A 17,573-nucleotide genomic window follows, 5' to 3' on the forward strand; every position below is an offset into this window, starting at 1 on the left:
CCTTTCTGCCTTCCTTCCTATTCTTCGAAAACTAATATACTCAGGTATACCATTTTCACTTGAGTAGCCATTTATATGGTTTTTTCTTCACCTTTTTTATATTTTGCCCAGCAAGGCCTCAAATGCATGATCCTCTTATATCTACTTGTCCAGTGCTGGAATTACATACAGGTACCACTACATCTTCTTGTTTTGTTTGGTGTTTTGAGACTGTGTGTGTGTGTGTGTGTGTGTGTGTGTGTGTGTGTGTGTGTAGCCCTGGCTATCCTGTAACTGACTTTGTAGACAAGACTGGCCTCAAACTCAGAGATAGCTGCCTTTGGCTCTGCCTCCAGAGTGCTGGGATTAAAGGTACAACCAGCTACCACCACACCTTTTATATCTCTGTGTATGTCTTTGTGCCTCTGTCTCTGGTTCTCTCTCTCTCTCTCTCTCTCTCTCTCTCTCTCTCTGTGTGTGTGTGTGTGTGTGTGTGTGTATGAGTGTGTGAGAATGCGCACACACCAGGAGACGCTAAATCTTCAATCATTTTTTTCTAGCTCTTTACCACACTCTTTTATTTAGCCATTTCGATTAGTATTTAAACTTTTATTTTGTCAAATGTCTTGAGCTTTGAATTTTGATCCATTGAGAAATTGAAACTAGTTTTTTTACTCATTTTCAGTTTGCACAGTTAGTATGACAGTAAGTTGCAATACTTAGTGAGAATAACATGTGGCATAAGTTATCCTCAGAGTACTTGTCCTGTAGCAGCACCTCTAATTAATGTTTAGCAGACCGTAAAAGGGATTTAATGCTTTATTCTGGGCTTTCACCATCTGTTTCAAAAGAATGGGATGGTCTGCTTTTGATGGTTCTGTATCTGTTTTTCTATTCAAAGTGCATTGTATTGGTGGAGGATACATTAAATAGACAGAGGGTGTTAAACCCAAATGAGAAAATACATATTTTAGAAATGCTGCAAGATCCCCGGTGGGCCCGCAGAGCAGCTAGTCCCAGACAGAGAAGGCTGCCAGAGTGGTTGCTGGTCTCAGCGAGGTGAATGGCTGGGCAGGCTGGTCCCGCCATACAGGCGGGTGTGAGCAGGCGGCAGGTAGAAGGAAGGCATATGGGCAGACACGTTGTACAGAATAGAATTGGATTATTTATTACTTAGAGGAAAGAGGGAGTGTCGGGGAAGAAGAAGAAAAGAAGAGGAGAGAGACAGAGAAGGGCACCAAGAGGGAACAGATAGAATCTAAGATGGCAGGGGAAGAGCAGGAGTGGCCGGGAGTGGGCGTGGCTTGCAAACCATAACAACATGAACATGAAGAGCTTTTTCTCATGAGCACAGTAAAGCCTTGGTGATTTCAGTTAATTTTTTGAAAGTAATTTATTAATGGGTGGGTATTGCTGATTCCCCAGAACTGGAGTTATAGGAAGGTATGCATTGCCATGTATGCACTGTAAATTGAACCTAGGTCCTCTACAAGCTCAGCTAGTGTGCTCTTACCTACCTGCTGAGCAATCTCTCCAGGCCTCGTGGTTTGGGCTATATTGACACAGAGTTAGCCATATTTGCAGATATCACAGGATATGTAGAATAGGCAGTTGATGCTCTCTGCTTACGTGCTCGGTTTTGGTACTGCATATCATCCAAGTTCCTTTGTTTCTTTACAGCTTGTTCTTCCCTTCTACTGCATGCTGTACCTAAGTTTATATCTCAGAGGAAGGAGAGTGCCTGACTCATAGTTGATAGGGTTATTAATTTTAGGTGCAATTAAATAGAAACCATTGTAGTTCAAATTTGCTGTATTAAGCAGGAAGAGAAACTGAGGGTTAGAGAGGTTCAATAACTTGCTTGTGGCATCACAGCTAATGCAGCAGAGATTTTACTCTCACTATGACCAGATAAATGATGACTATAGTAACAGTTCTATTGAGTTGTCTTCCACTTCAATTCTCACTGTCAAGAGAATTTGCTAATTAGCAATCATTTATTGGCCACTATTTTACAATATAATTCTTTTTTTAATTTAAATTTATTTATTTATTAAGGATTTCTGCCTCGTCCCCGCAACCGCTTCCCATTTCCCTCCCCCTCCCCCGGTCAAGTCCCCCTCCCTCATCTGCTCGAAGAGCAATCAGGGTTCCCTGACCTGTGGGAAGCCCAAGGACTGCCCACCTCTATCCAGGTCTCGTAAGGTGAGCATCCAAACTGCCTAGGCTCCCACAAAGCCAGTACGTGCAGTAGGATCAAAAACCCACTGCAATTGTTCTTGAATATAATACAATATAATTATCTACAATCTACAATATAATTCTTTGCTGTTTTGTTTCCATGTAACTATATAATTTAGTTAAAAGCCTTGGAATACTGGCACACAAAAGTCTAGAATTCAAGACCAGTGTTCCCTGAACAAGTGGTATCTGCCTTCTGGCTCTAGGGTGCCATAAAAATCAGACTTCCACACTGACCTTGCCTAATTAAAGCACCAGAATACAGAAAATGAGAATATTATTGAACAAACAATACTGACTTAATATTCTACTCATTTTTATAATACAAGACATTTCCAAGAAGATTATTGGTAATGACTTGGTAGGAACAAAGTCAGTCTGTGACGAGAGGTTATATAAGTGTGTGGCTACCAAAATATGCTAATGCCAGAAAGGAAACGCAGTGCCAAAAGTAGATGCATTTGAGAATTTGCTGTTTTCAGCCTCCAGCTAGGTTATTTGTTGATGAAGTGTTAGTTTATTTTGTATTATTTTCTTGATTTGTGGGTTGTGAGCCTAACCCTCTCTCCAGCCCTGTATTTATTTTCTTGTGGATATGGGTAAGATGCTGGATAACTTTGATTTACTTAATCACTTGGAAGCCACTAATTTTAAAATACTTTAAGATACAAATGTTATTATTATTTTAACAGATTACACATCTATGACATTTTCTCCTGAAATGTAGCCAAAAGACAAAGTCTTAATCCTCTAATCTGTTGGATTGCTATAAAGATGAAACTGTATTTTCTAAAGTAAATTAAACATGTGGTTGAACAAGTACAGAGACATCAAGTCAGAAAGCACACAGGCGTTCTACTAAAGGGACAGTGACAGTGCAACATTAGCAGTGCATAATTGACTGGAGTGATTTTAAAGAAAGCTTAAGGATTACAGTTATTGAGTTGGGGTGATAGCTCCATGGTAGAGTGAGGAGTGAGGGTAAGCAGAAAATGCAGTTATTCAGTAAGACATTTTAGGGAAATGAAGTTTAAGTTCTGCTCCACATATAATGAGCACCTTGTTATCTGTTTTGTACATGAGACATTGGAACATAAGATAGCCCACAATTTTGTTAATAACAAAAATTGCTAGTTTGTCTCAGTGCTAATTTCTTATTGTCTACCCACCTCACCTTTCTGTCTGTAACTAAAGACAAATTGTTCTGTATAAATCTGCTCCTCCTTAACTGTTTGATTATACTGAATTCATAAATCTGATGTGGGAAGAGAGAGATCATGAATAATAGAACCAGGGCATCCTGGATGACTTCATCTTGGGGTTAAATGTCACAAGAAGCCATGTCTAAGGAACTTTCAAATTATTCTGCCTTGGCAGTTCTGCTGAACTCTGGCTAAGAAGCTTTTTGTAGCTCTGATGCCTCTAACAGCAAGTTGGTATGAGCTGGTTAAAACAGTTAAAACTACACCTGGGTCTTTGTTAATCACTGGCCTTTGTAGGGATCCTCGTTGTGTATTTGAACTCATTTGACGTAACCATTTGCTTTGCTGCAGGCCTCCTCTTTACTAGCTTTGTAATTTGACATGGAGTGGACAAACAGGAGGACACAGAGTCCAGCAGCTGTGCTGTTGGCACTAGGTATTTAAGTATCTTAAGTATAGCCAATGGTGTGCCTGGCACAAATACTCACCAGTAGTACTTGAAACAAATTGTTGTGAAGAAAATATGTAGACATTTATTTGAAAACCCTCCTCAGTTTTTTTTTTTAAAGAAACTGTTTGATTAAAACCATTTTCTCCGTAAATTTGAGCAAGTTACTACCCAAATGAAGTTTTGATGGTAGATAGCATTGGCTTTAGGTTCTTTCAGACAAGAAATTCCAGATACTTTATAAATGTCAATTAAACTGAGCATGCCTATGTGAAGTGTTACTGAGTTGATTATCCTAGTGGAATGAATGATGTCATTGATGGTAAATGACTTGTATCTTAGTCCACTTAGTAAAAGAGAAGCAAGAGTTAAGAGATAAATTTAGTAATCAAATTTCCCAAGTCTCATACTGGGTGTGTGACTCAGTGATAGAGCACTTACCTAGCAATTTTAGAGCCGTCTGATAAAATCCCTCGTACTGCTGACAGTATGTTTGCTTTGTTTTTATTTTACTTTACAAATTCTCAAATGTATCTCCTTTGGCACTTTGTTTCCTTTCTGACATTAGTGTATCTTGGTAGCTACACACTTGCATAACCCCCTCCTCTCACAGACTGACTCTATTCCTATCAAATCATTACCAGTAATTTTCTCACAAATGTCTTGTATTAAAATGAACAGACTATTAAGTCACTGTTGCCTGTATTGTACAATTGCTTACTTTAAGACAGCAGCTTATGTTTCGTCAGATAGTTAATAAGAGCATATTACATGGAATTGGCAATAGGGTTTATCCGTAGGAGTGGAGGAGCAGCCTATCCATGCACAAGTGTTAGGTAAATGACATTTTATATGTACCCAAAGGGTGGTTTGCTCAGAAGGCTGTTATCAAAATTAGAGGTGTCTCCAAATGTTTGGATTAGCGTGTGTCAAGATTTCATATTGTTTCTCTGAAAAGCAACTATAGGAAAAACTCAACATGATTCACGCATTAAGATATTTAGGTTTGAACATAGTAATGTTAATAATAGCAAAATTTTTGTTGTGAGTCTAATGTTTTAACGGTTGAGCTATTTCTCCAGACCAGAGGGATTCTTGTTTCTTTTTTTCTAGGTTAAGATTTTTTATCGGGGTTATCGCTCTCTCTCTCTCTCTCTCTCTCTCTCTCTCTCTCTCTCTCTGTGTGTGTGTGTGTGTGTGTGTGTGTCTTTAAGTTTTTACTACTCTTAGGACATGAAATGATTAATGTACTGGCGAATTTAAATTTGTAGTTACAAAGGTTTGGGCCTTGAACTTTCTCAGTCTCTCACTCAAGTGTTGGAACCACATACATGTTACACCCCACCAGCTTTAACTGTTTGAAGTTTATACACACAAAGCAAATATTTACATTGACCACAGGAATAGCTTCCTAGGTTGCCATAATGCAACTTCTCCTCCTACTCAATTTAATTCATTTTTAAAGATAAGGGAACAGGTCCAGGAAGCTAAGATGGAGTAAACATTTTTCTACAGGTAATTGAAGCTAGAATAACCTCATCATATTTTTTTGTAAGAATGATAGCAATAGTGATTACGTGTGAGTGAGACTAGCATAGCTGACTATCAAAATACCCCATAAGCAACGTAAAGGAGGAAGGGTTTACTTAGGCTCTCAGTTTCAAAGATTTCATTCCATAGTTGGCTGGTTCCTGTACTACATGCCTGAGACAAAGTTGAACATCATGGCAGGAAGTTTATTGTAGAACAAAGCAGCTTACAATGTTGGGTATGGGTGGAAAGCAGAGAAGAAAAGAGAGGAACTTAAGACCAGATGCACACTTCTATGGACCCCCACATAACAGTGGGCCCCGCCTTCCATTGTTTCAACCCCAATAGTCTTCTAAATTCATTAGTGAATTAATCTGTTGATAAAGGTAAAACCTTCATGACAGGATAATTCTAGAATGTTTCCCTCCAAATTCTGCTTCTTGTGAGGACCAAGCCCTCATGATGTTCAAACCATGACACACAGAGAAACCTTGGGTTCTTTAGATTTTGCTGTCAATTGCTAAAACAGGTGCTTAGTGTGTTTGAGGTCCTGAGTAATCCCCAATGCATGTGTGAACACAAACAGAGAATTTTGCTACTAAATTATGACCTTAAGAAAACTGTCTCTACTTATCAGTGAATTTCTCTTTAACACATGATACATGTGTCACAGAATAAAGCCAATCTGTGGGTTGCAACCCCTTTGGGGGAGATCACATATCAGATATTCCGTATATCAGATATTTACATTATGATTCATAACAGTAGCAAAATTATAATTATGAAGTAGCAATGAAATAATTTTATGGGTGGGGTCACCACAGTATGAGGAACTGTATTATGGGGTCACCTTAGGAAGATTAAGAACCACTGATTTAGATTATTTTAGTAGTCTTTTAATTGACCTAGCTGTGCTTATTTCTTAACATAGGAATCACTGTATTTTTATTTTATTTTTTTGAGACAGAGTCTCTTTGTGTCCTGAAACTCATTCTGTATTCCAGGTTGGCCTTGAACTCACAGAGATCTGCCTGCCTCTGCCTCCGGAGTGCTGGGATTAAAAGCATCATATCCACAATGTCCCTGCTGAGTTATAGCATTTTTAAGATACGGACTATCACATTAATTATTAATTAATGTTTCACAAACTGCTAAAGTCAGGTAGTTTTCTCTATACATAAAAACATGTGCCAGCATCCTCAACCAAACACATAAAAGCCAAATTCTGGTTTTAATGTGAAAAATAAAACAGTAAAGGTTTCTGTGAAGATTTATAGCTAGACTCCTCTGTATCTATGGTGTTAGTTGATGGTAGGTTTAAAGTTTTCCAACGTGAACCACTTGTGCATCTGATCTGTGTGTAAACTTTTAAAATTAACAGATTGTCCATTTTATTCAGCTACAATCTAATAACTCAAAGTATAACATGTAATTGTAATAATGTTCACATAATTTCCAAATAATTTGGATGAATTTTCATCATATTTAATTACATGATTATTTTTTTTACCTTGAAATGGAGGAAAATATCTTGGCATTGTTTTTCTCCCATTTTTCATGTCGTCATCAAGTGGTGTTATCTTTGCTGAAGTTGTAAGCAGTATGTTGTTGTAATGAACTAGATTGTATTTGCAAGCTTATTTTACTGAATATACTTAGACTATTAGAAACAAATGAGTGGGTGCTAGAGAGATGAGCCAGAGGTTGAGTGCATAGCTGCTCTTCCAGAGGACCAGGGTTTGATTTGAAGCCATGTGGAGTATCACAATTGTCTTTTAACTCCAGTTCTTGGGGATCCAATGTCCTCTTCTGATTTTTGTGAATACCAGGCACTCGTGTGGTGCACAGATATACGTGTAGGCAAAATCTTTGTAAAATACATAAAATAAAATGAAATTGAAGATATGTAAGAAAAATAAAGATTGTCTGAATGTTCTGTTTACAAATTAGTACAGTGGCTGGAGAGATGGTCAGTGAGTGAGATGTCTGTGTATTCTATCTCCAGTATCCACATCAAAGCTGGACATGCTTGTAATGCAGTAGGGGTGGGGTAAGAGACAAGAACATCTCAGGATTATTGGGTAGCCAGCCTATCCAAAACAGAAAGGTCCATGTTCAGTGAAAGACTCAGAAGGTAAGCTGGAGAGCAGACGATATCTGGCATTGACCTCTGGTCAACATACTTGTACAGACAGATGGATTCACCCACACACATAGGTGCACTCATGTATATACCATAAGCATAAGCACACATTCACACTCAAATGATGTGCACACATAGACATAAAAATTGCTGTTGTCAGTTGCTGGTCCTGTGAGCTACCTCCTGTCCATCCCCTCAGCATCTGCCAGAACTGTTCTAGGCTTGGCTGGCTAACTTCTGAACTGTGACTATGGAACATTTTGAGGAATTCTAAAGGAGAGTCAGTATTACTAGAGACTGCAGCAAGGAGTAAGGCAGTGCTTTTGGAACTAAGTGTGACCTGTAACTAGCCACCTGCCATGTATACAACCTGGAAAAAGCTGCATTATCAATACATTCACGATATTTGCTCGTGGCTCTCTGCCTATAAAATTGGAAACTTTCAGCAGACAAGCAGATAAACTATGCTTTTATGTCCATAATGAGACAGTAATAGAACTTAGCAAACTAGTCACCAGTTTATCTTAAATATACAATATTATATAAAATGCAAATTTCAAAAGGGTATATACCATATAATTCCATTTTTTCCAATGCATTCAAACTGTTCTATGTATTGTTTGAGTGCATGAATATACACTCATTCACAAATTGTACATGAGCCTCACAGGCAACAGCTTTCTAATAGAACTGCATGCATGCATGCTCATTCAGCTTTGTCTGTACTGTTTTCATATTTGAAAGAAAAAAATGTCCAGTTTGAAACAAATATGTATAAATATTCTGAGTCATGTTGTTAACTATTTAGGTGTCAAATATTTATTGAGTCTAAATTGAATAGCTTTGAAGCTGAACTGATTATTCATCAATGAAATTTTTAACACAAAGTTGTTTTCTTGGTTTTATAGGAAAAACATCAGAAAGAGGCTCATTTTCCCTGTACAGCAGAGACTCCGGTTTATCAGGCTGTCAGGTAAGTTTAGTAAGACTTATATGTACAGAATGATAGAGAAGATAGAAATGTATCCACATAATTTCACAATTGTATATTCATATAATCTTGTGACTTCATGTAGTGAGGTTGTTTTGTTTTTAGCAACTTAACATACCTTCTTTTCCATTGTCCTCCTCTTAAAATGGTTTTCTTTCCCCAATATATATTTTTTAGCTTCTGTTTAAATGGAGACAAAGTAGACAAATTTTCTACTGCTTTCTAAAATACATCTCACATCTGGAAATGATTGTTTTTTCCAGAATTCACCTTAGGAAAAGCAAATTGTTGGTACATACAGGAAAGAGCTTGTGATTTAGCATATGTTTACTTTAATGTGCTGTACTGGTGACTTTGTTGTGGTTATGAGAAGTGCTTTTCATTTCCATTGTACAGCTACCAAGTGTTTCAGGCCTCAGCTGGCTTTGACCTGGTTCTACTGGCCTGGGTCCTGAGCATATCTTGGGAAATTCAAGAGTTAGAAAAAGTAAAGGTGTTGTAGGCATGGTGGTGCTCCCCTGTAGTTGTGGCACTCCAGAGCCTGAAACAGGAAGGCCCTCAAATTCTAAGGGCTGCATGCAAGACCCTGTCTGATAATAATGATGTTGGTAGTCATGATGAGCAAAAACCAAAGCATATTAACTTTCCTTCAAAGAAAAACCTGTATTCTAGATAACACGTATTTTAATGGATTAGCAAAACTATGCTAAACTAACTGTAACATTGTCATATATATTCACAAATGACAAATATACAAGCGAATATATAAATGGCAACTACAGAATTATATCTAAAGCCCCCCCCCTTACTTTTTTTCTTCAGTAGCATCCCTCAAGGAACATTAACTCTGCTGCTAATACATATAAAATGCTGCTGACATTCTGCAGGATTCAGGGTAACTTAATAATGCTTGATGGGCCTTACTTCAGGTTAAGATGATATAACAATACATTGCTAAGTGAGTCTTCTTACATTACCTTCAATTGTAGAACTTATAGGCCATTAAATGGAAGGGGTATAGTAGTTTTACTGGAAGCACTGATAGATTATTGTGCAATTGAGTTTTTAATTGATCCTGCACAGAGGATAGTTACACCATTTTTAATTAATAATAGGCACAGTAACTTTTAAACTACCTAGTAATTTGAGCATTCTTTCGTCATTATGATAGTTTTTCTCTTGATACTTATACAGATATTTGTTTGCACAGCTAAATAAATTACTCAGAACATGAAAAGTTAGCAGTGTTAGTTTTCCCCCCAGAAGTTTAGTTTTATCTAAGTTCATTATTAAGCCCTTCCTTAGGAACAAGAACTTTAAAAATTCAGTTAAGTGTGTGTGTGTGTGTGTGTGTGTGTGTGTGTGTGCGCGCATTTGTATTGAAAATTATGAGTGAAATTATTAAGAAAATGTAGGGGCTGGAGAGATGGCTTAGTAATTAAGAGCCTGCTGCTCTTCCAGAGGTTGTAAGTTCAATTCTCAGCAACCATATAGTGGCTAACAACCATCCATATTGAGATCTGGTGCCTGCAGGCAGACATACAGGCAGAATACTCTATAAAAAAATAAATAAATAATTTTTTTAAAAAGAAAACAAAGGAAAATGTAAGTGACAAATGTGTTTACACCTGTTGAGAACTTAAAAATAAGTAAAGCAAAATAGTGTGTAAAGTTAGAAATAAATTTATATAAATGAAAATTTGAAAATACTAGGTGCTGGAGAGATAGCTCAGCCATTAAAGGCAGTGTCTGCTCCTCCAGAAATGACTGGCTTGATCCCCAGGACTTACACAGCAACTCACATCCAACACCCTCTTCTGGCCTCCGTGGTCACCAGGCACTCAACTATTACACAGATTTCTGTGCAGATGAATACCTGATGCATATTAAGAGAGAGAGAGAGAGAGAGAGAGAGAGAGAGAGAGAGAGAGAGAACAAGATTTGAAGATCTTTTTCTCAGTAATTGTCTCAATAACCATACAAAATCTTAATAATAGAGCTGATTTAACTCTCAACAACTTGGCCTTATTGGTACTTACAAATCTCTACATCCCACAGTTGAAGAATGTTTCTTTCAAGGACACATGTTATTACAGACAGAAGATATGAATCATATACCAGCTCCCCCAAAAGAACACCACCAAGAAAAAATAAAGGTAGCACAGTGACTGGCGTAGGCCTGTAATCCCAGATACTCAGGAGCCTGAAGCAGAACCACTCATAAATCATATGAGTCCAGGAGATTGAGGCTAACCCTGTGCAACACAGCCAAATCCCATCTCCATGATGAGGGAGGGAGTGAACGAACATACATATATAATCTATTCTAATCATACACCCCATTACTCTCTTCTCCTCTCTTGCAGAACTCCTTCCTAACATATTTTCTTTCTATTTTCATGCCTATTCACCCACCACCACCAAAAAAGAAGGAAGGGAGGGAGGGAGGGCGGAAGGAAGGAAGAAAGAAAGATAGAAAGTCTGCTGAGTTTAATTAGTCTGGTTGCATGAGGGTAGATAGGAGTGAGTTACTATGTCACGGGCCACTTACAAGTAGGTACAACGCTGAAGAAAGCGATTTCCTATCTTTACCTACTTGGGGAGGAATGGGACTCCTGTGAGACTCTCTTCCATTCTTGATGGAATATTGACAGGCCTAATCTTGTGTGAGTAACCACAGCTGTTGTGAGACTTCCTTAGGAAACTTGTTTTAGTGGTGGGTGCAGATAATGCAGAAACTCTTTTTAACTAGTCAAAGTTTGGAGAGAAAAATGACTGCTGAGTGTTTAGCCCCTAAGCAAGACATCTCTATCACTTCTTCTAGGGACTATGGTAGAGGAATGCTGTAAGCACTCGAATATGAGGTGTACGAATAAACTCAGCACCTGTGGTTACCTAGATGGGGTTTTTGTTTTTGTTTCCTCTAAACAAAGAGAAGCCAAAATTTAGAACATATCATATATATTTTCTAAAATTATAATTTATCTTCTAAATTTAAATTTACAAATAAGATATATAGCACATATATCTAATAGATCTTGTGTATAAAGTATATGAAAGTTCATGATATTGTAATATGAAAAGTTAACCCAATTTTTTAAATGGACTTGAGCACTTGAACAAACATTTTATAAAAGAAGAAATATAGTAGGTTGGTTCACATGTGGACACCACATTATAGCTATCTGGTGCATATGAATTAAAATTGTCTTGGCATATCACTACATATCCACCCAAATAACTAGATTTAAGATAATGAACAACATCAAATATGGAGCAACCTCAGCCTTTCATGTTGATAGTGGGACTATTATATGACACAGTGACTTCAGAGGACTATTACTAATTTAAACTTAAATATTCAACTACATTATATCCTACAATATTATTCATGAATATTTTTCAAAGGAAGATGAAATTATTCATAAAAAAGATTAAGTAAAAAAGGTGCATAGCAGTATACATATTATCTTAAAACTGGAAGCAACCCAGATGTTCAGTAACATAATGGATAAAAAATCTTGTTCTGTGTTCATCCATTGAATATTGCTCAAAAAATGTAATGAGTTGATGACATAGGTGGAGGGACATTTGAATCTCAGTACGGCATGTAAGAGTGAGCAGATCTTGAAATACTTTATGTATGAGTTTATATTCAAACATCCATAAAATGGCAAACCTGTCTATTGATAACTTAATCTCTGGTTACCTCTGGGAGGAATGTTTTACTGGGTAGAGCGTGGGAATGATGGATGTCTTAATATGTATTCATCAAAACTGATGGATAAACTGAATGCTCAAACATTTTATTGCACATAAGAATATATACTTCGAAGCTGGGTGGTGCTGGCGCACGTCTTTAATCTCAGTACTTGGGAGGCAGAGGCAAGTGGATCTCTGAGTTTGAGACCAGCCTAGTTTACAGAGTGAGTTCCAGTTCAGCCAAGGCTACCTAGAGAAACCCTGTCTTGAAAACCAAAAAACAACAACGAAAAGAATATATGCATTTAAAAAAATTAAAGTGGAACTGAGGGTGGTGAAATTACCTATAATCCCCAGACTTGGGAGGTGGAGTCAAAAGGGTTAGGAGTTCAAGTCCTGCTTCAAATATTTTGTGAATTGTGAGTTCAGGCCTGAATGAGACACTGTCTAATATGTTTGAGGAGGGAGGATATTTATTATAGCTTCTAAAACTAAAGTAGTAAGAAATAATTTTTAATAACTTCTTTGTATTTTATGTACATTGATGTTTTGCCTACATGTATATGTATATGAGGCTGTCAGATCCCCTGAAATAGGAGTTGTAGACAGTTGTGAGCTGCCATGTGGGCGCTGGGAATTGAATCCAGGTCCTCTAGGAGAGTAGCCAGTGCTCTTAACCACTGAACCATCTCTCCAGCCCCATAAGTAAGGAATAAATTTTAACAGCAACCAAAAATAACCTCCACTGAAAACTAGCCAGTGCTTCAAAATGTAGGTCATCTCAGCAAATGGGTAGCTACACTACTATCCCATCTTGATTATATTCTGATATTATAAGTTCTTTCCAAATGGATCTAAAGGTTTTAAGGCAACCTCAGTTATTGTCCTGTCAGGGATAACTTTGTGTGAGAATTAACAACTCACTATAAAAACTTTAGAAATACGAACGGCCTGGAATATGACAAGCACTGGTTTTTGGGGTTTTTTTGTTTTGTTTTTTTGAGTTGAGCAAAGTCGAAGAATTTATCAACTTAACTACATGACTTAGTGAAAAAACAAGCTATGGTAACTAAGCAGTATGACACTAGCATGATTAGAAGCCCATTAGCCAGGCCAAGATGTCCAGCACAATAGAGCTCAGAACTTATAAACATTTGACTGATCTTTTGACAGTTGTATTTTTCCAAAGAAAATATGTGCATATCTATATGGGCAAATATGAGCATCATTCTTTCTTTACACTAAACACCAAAAGTGATGATTCCTCACCAATGTGATGGTAAGCAAGGATAAAACCAAGAGAAATAAATTCAGTTAGACTTGATCAAAACTAAAGGATTTTACTAATCAAAAGTTAACACTGTGATACAAAAGCACTGTGAGGCTTCTATGGTTTTAGTTGGAGTTTTTGCTTGTTTGTTGTTGCTTTGAGATAGGGTTTCTCTGTATAACAGTCCTGGTTCTGTTATCTGTGGTGCTGCCTGGGTAGAGCCTGTTGCCTCTTTTTTGTTTTGGGTTGGTTTTTGGATTTTTTCTTTTTCTTCTGGTTTTTCAAGACAGGGTTTCTCTGCAACAGCCTGGCTGTCCTGAAATTTACTTGTAGACTAAGCTGGGCCTGAACTCACAGAGATCCACCTGTCTTTGCCTCCTAAGTCCTGAAACCAAAGGCATGGCACCACCACTGCCTGGCGGTTACAAGTTTGCAGTCTCTTTCTAGGCTGTTTTCTGTGATAATTTCGAAACATGATCATTTTTATTTGGGAACAGATTCATAGCTATAAATTATTTCAGTAACCTAAGTAATTAATTGTTTTGATTTCTAGGTAGACTTTTACTTAAGGTCATTATTCTCTTATAAATTTCTGCAAATTTTAATAAATTCTTTAAGAATTTTGAGATGATGATTCTTTACTTTTGACGTTCTTTTATTGAGTGGAAAATGTCAAGGAAACAAGTCCATGTATAAGACTGTTTAGATTATAAGGAAATGAATTAAGTATTTTTTTATTTTGCTTTATAAATAAAGAATTGATCCAAGCAACAGACTAAAAGATCTGCCCTCCACAGGCTGGGGGAATCAAGCTATGTATGTGTAGAAGGTAATAAAAATTATTGAATAATTTATAATAAATCTCAAATTGTGTCTCTATAATTTGACACTCAGAAAAAAAATTGCATAATCTTTATATAAGGAGAAGTTTTTAAAAGATGTAAAATTCGAAGGCCATACATGACATAGTAAAGGGGTGGCTTGTTGGGGAAAGACGGCATAACCTAGTACATCCTGGGTTTTTCTGGTTCCTTTCTTGTAACCCAGCAAAACAACAAATATTATGAAGGTGGTTGCGTATTTCTGTTGCTTTATTTATTTCATAACAAGCAGAAGGTATCAGTCACTAATCTATTATGCATAAAAATCACCTTAATGTGTGTTCTAACAATAACAGCATTTTTGTTTCGGTTGGATGGAATATTTACTTAATATTGTGAGATGGCTGGATTTTTTTAAAGAAAAGTTTAAATTTACACACAATGTAATTCCAACACTTGATGGTCAGAGGTAAGAGGATCAGCATTTGAAGCCAGCCCTGATGTCTTAGTGATTCTGGCAAGTCAGAGTTACATCAAACAAGATCACTGAGAGGTGGCTTAGCAACTCAGAGTGCCTATACTCTTGGAGACGACCAAGGTTCAGTGCCCAGCACTGACACTGATGGCTTGCAACCATAAGTAAATTCATCTTACCAGTAAACGATGTGTTAACATGATGTTACAGAACTAATTTTTTCTTTTTTTAATTTTTTATTGAGAAAAAGAAAAAAAAAGTTTCCGCCTCCTCCCAGCCTCCCCCTCCTCCCACCCTTCTTCCCCTTCACTTTCCCCTTCCCCTCTCCCTCTCCCTCTCTCCCTCCCTCTCCAGTCCAAAGAGCAGTCAGGGTTCCCTGCCCTGTGGAAAGTCCAAGGTCCTCCCCCCTCCATCCATGTCTAGGAAGGTGAGCATCCAAACTGGCTAGGCTCCCACAAAGCCAGAACATGAAGTAGGATCAAAACCCCGTGCCATTGTCCTTGGCTTTACAGAACTAATTTAAAGGAGAATCCAAACTTTGATTCTCATTGAGCAAAATACAGACCTGAATGCTCATTTTTCCTGGGAGTGTGGGAAGTGGATTGTTGAAGATGGTATAGGTTGTTCATCCCTCTACTAGACAGAACTATTTCTCAAGTCATGACAGTTATTTTGCATTACTACTAGTAGTTTATAACTTGAGGAATTAAAATTGCTATTAGAGTATGAACAGATGACTTGTAGGAGAATGCCGTAGACTAAGTTAGCAGGCTGCCAGCCAACTCCACCTACTTTCTAATTGGAAAGTGACTATTTCCATTAATTACAGATTAGCAGAATCTTTCTGCTTCAGTGTTAGAGTTGTGTAGTAGTAGCAGAGATGGTCAGGCCTGCTAGGTTTGTCCATTTTCTGTCTGGTTCTTTACAGAACTCCTTCCGCTCTTGGTACTAATTTTCTATCAAAATATTGTTTTTCCCAAGCAGTTATATGTTTTTGATAATTTTTATAATCAGCACCTGTCATTTGTGACCAGTGTTATACTAGCCTGTTCTTTTCCCAAGAGGCTTAAAGATAAAGGTTTTAAAGGAGCACTCCAGTTTTTTCTTTGTATAACAACAAACTTACAGTGGTTTGAGTGAAGTGTCTTCATATTCTCAAACACTTGAAATTTGGTCCCCAGGTGGTAGTGCTACTTGGAAGGTTTAGGAGTTGTGCCCTCCTAGAGGAATTTTGTTACTGGGGTCAGGCTTTAAGAGTTTAAATACTTGAACCACTCTCAGTTTGTTATCTCTGCTTCATACTCGCGTATCAAGATGTGAGTACTTGATTTCTGCTTAGCCAGCGTGCTTGTTGCTTACTGCCATGCTTCCCCACCGTAGAAGACTCTTATCTCTCTGGAACAGTAAGCTAAATAAACTTTTCTATAAGTGGCTTTGGTCATTTTTTTTGTCATAGCAATTGTATAATAACTAGTACAAAACCAACTGTATGTATCTTGCCCTTAAATTTCCAAACAGACATCAGTTAATCAAAACTCACTCAGTGAAGAAATTACAAATTGTAATGTAAATTGCAAATTCTACCATATGGAGAATATAAAGAATTAGGGTGTTTAATTTTAAGAAGCAATAGGAGGGGTTGGGGAGATGGTTTAGTCAATACAGTGCCGCCCCACATGATTTAAGACCTGAATTTGGATTCCCCAGGAACCAGGTAAATAATGGTGTATGGCATCATGTATCTAGATTAGGAAAGGGAAATCAGCAATAGGTGCCTGGAGTTCACTTTCCAGGTACCCTAGCTAGGTAAGTGCCAAGGTTCATGAAAAGTCCTTGTCTCAAAGTGAGTTTGAGAGCAGTAGAAGACAACTGACTTCTGGACTGGACACATAGCACATATATACACACCTGCCTGCATACTTGCATACCCACACACAATCATGTACATGTTCAGTCCTCACAACCCACATGGGAGAAAAAACTGACTCCAGCAAGTTTTACACACATGCACATCACACGACTACTTTTTCTCTTTCTCCCCCCCTCTCTCACACGCACAAATAAATAAATAAAAATGTAAAGATTTTAAAGTAAGAAATACAGTTTTTTAAAAAATAAATTCTGTGATCCATAGTGACAAACAAAAGGCTTTCTAATTGGTATTGGTGATCCATCTAAGGCAGGAACCAGAAATTATTTACACTAAATTATATATACAAATATTCCTACTATATTTGTAACCGGCAGAGTAAATGCCTAATTTACTAAAAATAAAATAAAATAAAATAAAAAAAACCACCTTCCTAGAGAGAGATGCAAGCAACATTACATTATTTTTTTTCTCCAAAAATCAAGACATAATTCCACTGAAGTTCACCCTGGGAAACCAATAAGTTCATTAGACTTCCTTGCAGAGCATAGGTAAGGGTTTTCTTATAAGAGTGTAGGTGATGTTTCTTCCCTCAGCAGGCCATGGCTGGAAAACCTTTACCCAGCAGGGATGAGAGCTTCCCTGTAGCATATAGATAGAACTTCTTGTCTCCCCATTCTGTATACTCCAGTGCCTCCCCCAGGCCACATGCAATTAAGGGATAATTGCATTCAGCAGGTAGTATCTGCAGGTTACTCAGATGAGGGTCTTATGACCCTTCCCACTCCTTCATAAGAAAGTGTAAATTGTCAGCGAGCCCGATTGAATACTCCTGTTTGTAAGGGAATGCAGCTGAACTCCCAGGATGGTGGTTGGTTGGCTTGAATGACAGTCACTCACA

At 37.6% G+C, this 17,573-nt stretch overlaps 1 protein-coding gene across 7 annotated transcripts in view; it reads left to right on the forward strand.

Annotated features, from left to right (window-relative positions):
• The window catches only part of Tcf12 (transcription factor 12), a 260,476-nt gene that overhangs the window by 157,831 nt on the left and 85,072 nt on the right, over positions 1 to 17,573 (forward strand). For all 7 annotated transcript variants that reach the window (XM_041679863.1, XM_041679864.1, XM_041679865.1 and 4 more), the window contains one exon: positions 8,452 to 8,516. In XM_041679863.1, the coding sequence (XP_041535797.1) occupies positions 8,452 to 8,516 (65 nt within the window). The remainder of the gene's footprint in view (positions 1 to 8,451; positions 8,517 to 17,573) is intronic.

This window comes from Microtus oregoni, unplaced genomic scaffold (genome assembly GCF_018167655.1).
Source record: "Microtus oregoni isolate MIOR12 unplaced genomic scaffold, Mior012 000032F_ref0000030, whole genome shotgun sequence".
Taxonomy (NCBI): domain Eukaryota; kingdom Metazoa; phylum Chordata; class Mammalia; order Rodentia; family Cricetidae; genus Microtus; species Microtus oregoni.